This window comes from Drosophila busckii, chromosome 2L, assembly GCF_011750605.1.
Source record: "Drosophila busckii strain San Diego stock center, stock number 13000-0081.31 chromosome 2L, ASM1175060v1, whole genome shotgun sequence".
NCBI lineage: Eukaryota > Metazoa > Arthropoda > Insecta > Diptera > Drosophilidae > Drosophila > Drosophila busckii.
Genome location: NC_046604.1, coordinates 2,919,574 through 2,927,839, shown reverse-complemented (window position 1 = coordinate 2,927,839; position 8,266 = coordinate 2,919,574). Strand labels below are relative to the sequence as shown.

Here is an 8,266-nt window from a genome sequence, read left to right as displayed (position 1 = left end):
AAGTTGAGTTAAGGTTGAGTTTTCGTTTTCGCGCGCGCTTTTTTCTTTTGGGTGCTTTATATTAATTTATTGCAGTGCCAACTGACAGAGAATTAAGCGTCAGACAATTTATGAGTTTGTTTTCAGCGCATTAGCGAGAGAGAGAGAGAGAGAGAGAGCACAGCAAGTAACTTATGTAAATAAACAAACAGGCAGACAGTCAGACAGTCAGACATATGTACTATATAATGTTGCTGAGCTGTAGTCATCAATTGCATTGTTGGCTAGTACTTGCAACTAATGAGACTTGTAGCAATTGCCAAGTGAAAATCAATGCAACATTTTGTCGCGACAGCAACTGTCGCCAACTGTTGTCAGACATTTCTCATGGCTTGATTTGGGTACAGTCACGCACACACACACACACACACATTTATATTTATATATGTAGTTAGTGTATGAAAGTCACTCACACATTGGCAGCATCATTAGCAAAAAGCAGCAGCAACGACGACGACGACGACGACGTCGACTTTGCTGTTGGCAGCCTTGTCGCAGCCTCTGGCTGTCAAAAGTTGATTTACCGTTTTAATTTTAAGTTAAAAACCTGTCAAAAATAAATCATTCAATCGCTCCGCTCGCTCGCTTGCTTTTTGCTTTACCCACCACTATCGTTGACCATTTCATTTCATTCACTCTTCGTCTCGCTCTCGCTCTCTCACCCTTTTCACTGAATTTTCGCAGCCAGTCGCTAGACACTGACCCAGTTGCCAAACGAGCTGCCACCCCACCCCCCACCCCCCACCTCACGACAGTTCGCCAGCTACTCCAACCATTCATTAACAGACTAAAGTTGCATTCATTCATGAATTGCCTCTTCTAATTGATGCACTAGACGCAGCTGACATTTTTTAATTGAGAGATTAATTTCAAGTTTTTACACACACGCACACACATGCAGAAATTCTTGAAGCTGCTTAGTGAGACATAAGCGTCGGTTGTAATGATTGGATTAACAGATAACACTTGGCAATTTCCTACTCTTAAGCTCTTTTTATATCTTTCCTTAGCTTCTTCTAGCGTTTCCGCATCAAATATTATTATGCCATATACTCAATCATTGGCAAAATCTATCTTAATATCTTGCTTATGCATTTGCTTATTTATAGACAGTGCTACACTGAGAGTAATTAATTGTACATACCTGCAATTCGTACATCAGCTGGAACGGAATTAATAAATTAAAATTACAGCATAAATAAAATAATTGAAAATTATATTAAATTATTGTTTCAGTTGATAATTCAAATCTTAATTTAAAATTAATTAAAAGAAATATTTTATTTGTTGTCTTTATAAGAAATATTTACATAACAATGAAAAAATTTAATTAACTTCAAGTATTATTTCGAAAACTATTCAAATTTGTTTTATATATTTAAAGGACCAAAATTTATTTCGTTATATTTCTTTTATGACTTTATAAAACATGTTCTCGTTTTTTACAGTGTATGTTCTTGTAAAAATATATATAACATTTTTTAAGTATTTAATTTTCTATATTTCTTGAATTTGAAAAATTAAATTATTATTATTTATTAAATTAAATACTTCTCTGTTCTATATAAATATTTTAGTGTACATAATTATATATTTTTGAATATTTATAACTTTTTTAAGCTTTAACTTAAGCTCTTGCATATGTTCTTGTTTCTTTTTTTTTTCAGTGTATGCATGTCATAGCTCATTGACCAATACTCAACCGGATCTTTAAATCAAAATCAAATCCCCGAGTCTTTCAAGTTCTGCAACTTGAAGCAATAAACAGACGAATGAAACTACGATTCAATTTGCTTGCAATGAGGAGTGCGCGGGGGCGGGCAATAGAGGGCGCCAGTGGCTGAGAGTGGCCAGTAGCGCATGTTCACACGCGCTCAGGTTTTGCTTTTTGGGTGAATATTGTTTTAGTAATTGATGCATTTTAATCGCCACGTGAATTTGATTGATTGTGACAGCTCTTGTGGCAAGGTGGCGCAATCATGTGGAAAGTGCAGCGCCGCATACCAATGATGCCGAAAATGATTTGCCTGATTGACAAGCAGGTCAGCAGTTGCAGTTGCAAGTTGCTGTGTGTGTGTGTGTGTGTTTGCCGCTTGTGGCAGCTGCAAAAGCCATGAACGAAAGGCAGCTGGCGACAAATTTACGCTTACGCATGATGCGACAGGTTCATTAATTGATGTGCACACTGTGGCAGTGGCAGTGGCAGCGGTGGCAGTGGCAGCTGCGCAGGCGCCAATGTTGCCGCTGCGGTTGCATTGCGTGTGTGGCTGGGGCTTGAATATTTCTTAATCGATATCGAAATGATTTACGTTTGCTGCCTAATGAGTTCGCATACACAAACACAGACGGACGGACAGACAGCCAGCCAGCCAGACAGACGGACAAACAAACGTGTCTGTTGCTTTTGCTTTCATGCAACTCTTTTAAGTTTTTTTTATTTTGCCGCAGCTTTCGATTTTTTATGCTACTGGGCTATCAATCTATGACATGATGCAGCAGCAAAAGTTTTTGTTGTTTTCCTTTTGCGTCTTGATTGGCATTTCAATTAACGAATTAGTCATTTGCATGCTGCTTTATTGATCTACAATTTCCTGCTCTCTCAGCAGCGTCTGCTGCCATCTTGGCCACAGTCAGCCTCATTGGCTAAATTCGCACTGTTCGCTCCTCTATGGCTGCTTGACAGCTATCCATCAAACACTTCGGGGTTGGTTTTCTCTTTTTTTTTTGGTTACATTTGTTGCCTATGCGAGGGTGCAAATGCTAAAGCAACCCTTAGCATTTGATTGATTACTGTCAAGGGCGCATTGGAAAAAGATATGCACTTATGTCTTTCTCATTCTCATGCTCTCGCTCTTGCATTTTTCTTGCTCCCTATGCATAAATTTATAATGGACGTTGTTAGAATATTTTTTAAATTTCACAAAACAAAATAGTTATGTGCACATTTTGTAACAAACAATAAAAGAGTTGCAAATTGTCAGAAAAATCTTTTGAATGCTTAACATAATTATTTAAATTTTTTCTAAAAGAAAAATATGCAATGAATATATAAAACATACAAGAAAATGAAAATATATTATTTATTAAAATAACAAAATATTAGCTTTAAAACATTGAGCTGTATTTATTATTATATAAAAAAAATCTAACTAAAACGCAAAAATATTTTAAGTTTTTCTTCTTGAGTCAAAAAAATAATCTATATGTATTATGTATATATACTCAATTTGAATTGAGCATAAATACAATATTATTAAATTTCTTTAGTTATACTTGTTTATAACTTCATACACAAAAAAAATATATATTTACATTATACAATTTAAAATTTGTAGAACAAATTGGGCATTTATAAATTCAATCAAAATGTAGACCATTAAAATTTCAGCTGCTTTGTAAACAAATTCACATTATTACACTGAACTAAAAATAAAATATTAATATATACAAGAAATTGGCAACAGCAACTATATGCGTAGTATTCATTTTTTTAACAAAATATCTGCGCATATATTTTCACTCAAATATTTTCTATAACATATCGTTTCAGTCTTTTTTGTAGCTTGCGCTTGAAAAGTTCGTTTTAAGCAAATTCAAAATGAAAATTTTGCATTGTGTGTTTTCATTAATATTCTTATTGATTTATGTAAAATTAAATTCGGCAACTGATTGTGACTTGGAGCACGTAAGCATCTATTAAAATAATATAAAAATAATGTTTTTAAACTTGACTTTTGCTACTCAAAGAATGCCAAAAATGTAGCTGATGCGATAAAAAGGGAATGTCAAGATATTATTGAGCAGAAGGATATTCTTATGGAGGTTACGACTAAGCAACAGCAAATCACTATCGAGAATCTAAAAGCGGATGCTTTGACTGCTAAGAAATGCGAAGAGCGAACCGTCATCACAGTCGAGCAATTCGCTGAGCTGGTAAATAAAAGTTTTGAACGATTAGGCAAACAACAAATTGAGCTCAGGCAACAACTTGCCAAGGACTTTTTAGAGACACAACAATATGATAAGCAACTAGCTAAGATACACGAACAGGAAAGCACAATCTCTTCACTTAAAGCGATGATAGAGGAGCAAAAGTCAAGAAAGGAAACTGCTGAACGCAAAGTCGATAAGTGTGCCGCCGATTTGAAAACAATGAAGCGCATCAATCTAGCTGAAGCGACTAGTTGTTCATTTTTTGACGAAGTTGATCTTCAGACGATTCGTGTACCAGGCACAGAAGCATTTCTGCTGCCCTGTAATTCAGCGATTGCTGGCGAGGGCTGGACAGTCATAATGAGAAAAGATCTTGAATCTAATACCTTCAATCGAACATGGATGGAATATAAGCATGGGTTTGGCAATTTGGACGGCGAGTTCTGGATCGGATTGGAGAAACTTCATCTGATGACAAAATTTCAATCCCACGAACTTTACTTCAAAATGGACTATGTCAACAATCAAATGCATTATGGACACTATAGTAATTTCTCGATTGGAAATGAAGCCGACGCGTATAAGGTTTTAGTATTGGGAAAATATACAATAAATAAAGGATACCGCCTTTGTACATTTGAAGAGAATATGAAATTCTCAACTCCAGATCGTGATAATGATAATGATATTGAGCATTGCGCTGAATCTTTCGGTTTCGGATTTTGGTACGACACTTGCTGGATTGAGTATGTATTTAAAATTGTATTCAATTGTTTAAGATAATAAATATTTTGCTTTTAATTTCAGTTTTGATAGCTATACCTATATGGACTATTCTATGCAACTGATGATAAGACCCATAAACAATATAAAATACAATTAATTAAATTATTAATAAACTGCCCTGTAATAATATCACAAGCTATTTGTTGACTAACTATATTGAAAATTATGTATATCTGTATAAATTGAATCTATTCAGTTGACCATGAGCGTATGCCAAAAACCAAAGCACACATAATGTTGATAATACGATTCTAGTTTCAATGAACTAAAATTATTAATACGAGTCAATGATAATTTGCTGAAATTCTGACGTGTACTTGGCTTTCATTAAGTTGATAACGTTGATGGTTTTCAAAATTTAAATGAAACGTTGATGGTTTTCAAAATTTAAATGAAAGTTTAAGTTTGTTTCACATATTCAATTTGAATTTAGTTAAGTGTGTGCTGCTTTTTGTGAAATTTAATATTGCTCAATTCACAGCATGATTACTTTTTAATTTTTGCGCTCTTTATTTAAATGAGCTTGCTGATCAAGGTTCAAGGTAGAGATCATTTCTTATCAAATCGTCATAGCATACAATGCTGATAAAAATAATAATATTAATGATAGTGAAAAGATCATTTGTGCTCATACTCTCACCACATCAACTATGTATATAAGCTTGCTGATCTTGAATATTTAAATTCAGTTCGTTTTATTAATTCAACATGAATATATTAAAGTGTTTCTTATCATTTGTGTTTTTGCTGCTTTATGTGAAATTTAATTTAGCAGTTGATTGGGATGTGGTAAGCAAATGAACTCAAATAAGTATATTTATTTATTTTAATCTTGTTTTTGCTATTCATAGGATTGTAAAAATCAAAGTGAAGACATCCTGAAAGAATTAGTTGAATATGAAGCTAAGATTAAACAGATGGAAAGCACAATAAAAAATCTCCAAGCTTATCCTGGAGCTTTGAGAGAATGCGCTTCTCTATCTGGTACTACAGAAGGGGAGCTTGAAAGGGTTCTAACTAAAATTCATAAACTGCAGACAACTATCACAACACTTAAAGCTACGAATAATGTCGATTGCAAAAAACAAATGTGGATCAATCCAACTGAACAGACTAAGTGTGTAACTTTTGGTGTTGATATTCAAACGTTACGTCTACCTGGTGCGGAAGCCTTCCAGGTGTCCTGCGATTCAATGATCGCTAGCGGGGGATGGACTGTCATTCAACGCAGGATGGATGGCTCCGTGAGCTTTAATCGAACATGGGAGGAGTACAGAAATGGATTTGGTGACCTGCGCACCGAATTCTGGCTCGGGCTAGAGAAACTTCACTTGATGACGAAGTTTCAGCCACACGAGCTCTACATAAAGCTGGAGGATTTCAAAAACGAAACACACTATGCCCACTATAGCAATTTTTCAGTTGGAAATGAATCGCAATCGTACGAACTATTAAGTTTGGGTGAATATACTGGAAATGCTGGAAACGCACTCAATAGTGAAAATAATCATGGAAGTATCACTAAGAATATGAAATTCTCAACCCCAGATCGTGATAATGATAAATACAGGGGTAATTGTGCGGCTTTAAACTCAAGTGGTTGGTGGTTCAATGACTGTTCTTGGTGGTAAGTACAAAATTATATTAAAAAATTATACAAACGGCTAAATAATATTTATTTCCATAGTGACCCTAATGGAGTTTATGTACACACTGAAACTGATGAATTACAATTTAAGTCAATCAGATGGGACATATGGCATTTAAAACCATTGAAATTCGTGCAGATGATGATAAGACCACCCAAGAAGTAAATAAAAATGTTTCAAAATAAATGTCAATAATAATTATGCAAGCAAATGATTAAAATTCTATTAAAATAATAAATAAATTTTTGTTACTTCGGCTAAAAAACAAAATAACAGATGGTCCTACTGGTTTTTATTTTAGACAGTTCTTGTTTCAGAATTTATTGTTGTTCGTCATAGCTTACGTATACTTGATATGAATAAGTATATTTTGACTTTAGCTTTCCGAATGAATAAATCAAAACAATTGACGCTGTGCTAAATATGATGCGTGTATATAATATTCATAGATTGCTTGAGCTTTGTTTCATATATATTATTCATGCATAGCATACGAATATACTTCCGATTATGTTTTCATGTAGCTAAAAATATTAATGCATGTCAAAGATCAATTGATAAGCTTCAAGACTGAATTCAATTTATTATAAATTCTTGAAATTCAACATGAACATTTCGTATTCTGTGTTATCAGCTAAACATATATGCAGCCCAATTCGACAACTGATATTATGGTAGGTCATGTGTAAATAAATGTTTTAAATGTATAAAAGCAGAAAGTGAAGAATTTTATTGCATGCTTTAAATTCATAATAAAAAATAAACAAAGAAAATGCAAAATTTAGACTTTGCTTGAATTGAAGCTGCAGCATTTATTTAAAATAAAAATAAAAATACCTTTGCGAATTTAGTTGTAATTATTAATTGTAAAAATTGTTGATTGCGCTTCAAAGTTGCTTTAGCTATAATTTACAAATAGTTTGCCATTATTAGCTTCTAGGCTTTCAGCAGAGCACACTGGGTCTTGATTTATTTGTCAGATGTCAGATGGCTCCCTCATTAGCCAAAGTTGCCTTTTGGCAACACAACACTGTCTAATTATGAGAGCCTCTGTGTTAGCAGCAGTTGTCGTTATCCTTTGGCGCATGTCAGAGCTACCAACACACGTACAGCTCATACTATATGTGTGTGTGTGTGTGTGTGTGTAGCAACCCCTATGCTTGCTGAACTTTAACCCTCGCTACAGCGCCCGCACTTGAGAGCATTTCATCGCATTTTATGCTGAAGCGCGCGCTTCAGCTTCAGAGCTTCAACATGTGCGGGTGCTGTGGACATATTTATGTCGCTTTTGGGAACATTTCATCCTCATAAATATTATTCATGGTCTCATTCACTCTTTAGTGCTACAGCCCAGGCCAGCAATACTGCTGATTCCCAATACTGCTGAGCTTTCCAAATTGCACACACAACACGAAAAGTTCGTTACGCCAGCCAGGCAGCCAGCCAGGCAGCCTGCAAATGGCCAAAAGCATGGAAGCGAGAACAACGAATCCATCAGATAAAAGCGAGCCAACACTGTTGCTATCTCTTTCGCGTCTTGAATTTCAGCGCTCTTTTTATATAAGTATATCGTTTGGGCTTCTTTTTTTTTTTTTGCTTTTTGCTCAGTAAATTGTCAAAGTGACAGCTCATGTGAGTCGCCATCCAGTCCTCTGCCATCATTTACTTCCTGCCCAACCGACCACCCGACCCAGTCCGTCTGTCCGTCTGTCCGTCTGTCCGTCTGCCCGCTCATGTCTTGGTCTGGTCTGCGTCCATTTCTTGGGTTTGATTTAATGTTGCGTGTGATATATCACAGTCCCACAGCCCAAATGCTGGCAGCCACCACTAGCCGCATTTTTTGTCGAGGCTTTATTTTA

At 35.2% G+C, this 8,266-nt stretch overlaps 1 protein-coding gene across 1 annotated transcript; it reads left to right on the top strand.

Annotated features, from left to right (window-relative positions):
• The first annotated feature begins 5,641 nt into the window (after positions 1-5,641).
• LOC108594864 (ficolin-1) lies at positions 5,642-6,313 on the top strand. The gene is made up of 2 exons (XM_033293954.1): positions 5,642-6,199; positions 6,307-6,313. Exons 1-2 carry the CDS (start codon positions 5,676-5,678, stop codon positions 6,311-6,313), a joined length of 531 nt encoding a protein of 176 aa, XP_033149845.1. The 5' UTR covers positions 5,642-5,675.
• Positions 6,314-8,266: the final 1,953 nt, after the last annotated feature.

Coding starts and splice junctions, on each gene's coding strand:
- LOC108594864 (XM_033293954.1), top strand. CDS start 5,676: ATGGAAAGCACAATAAAAAATCTCCAAGCTTATCCTGGAGCTTTGAGA.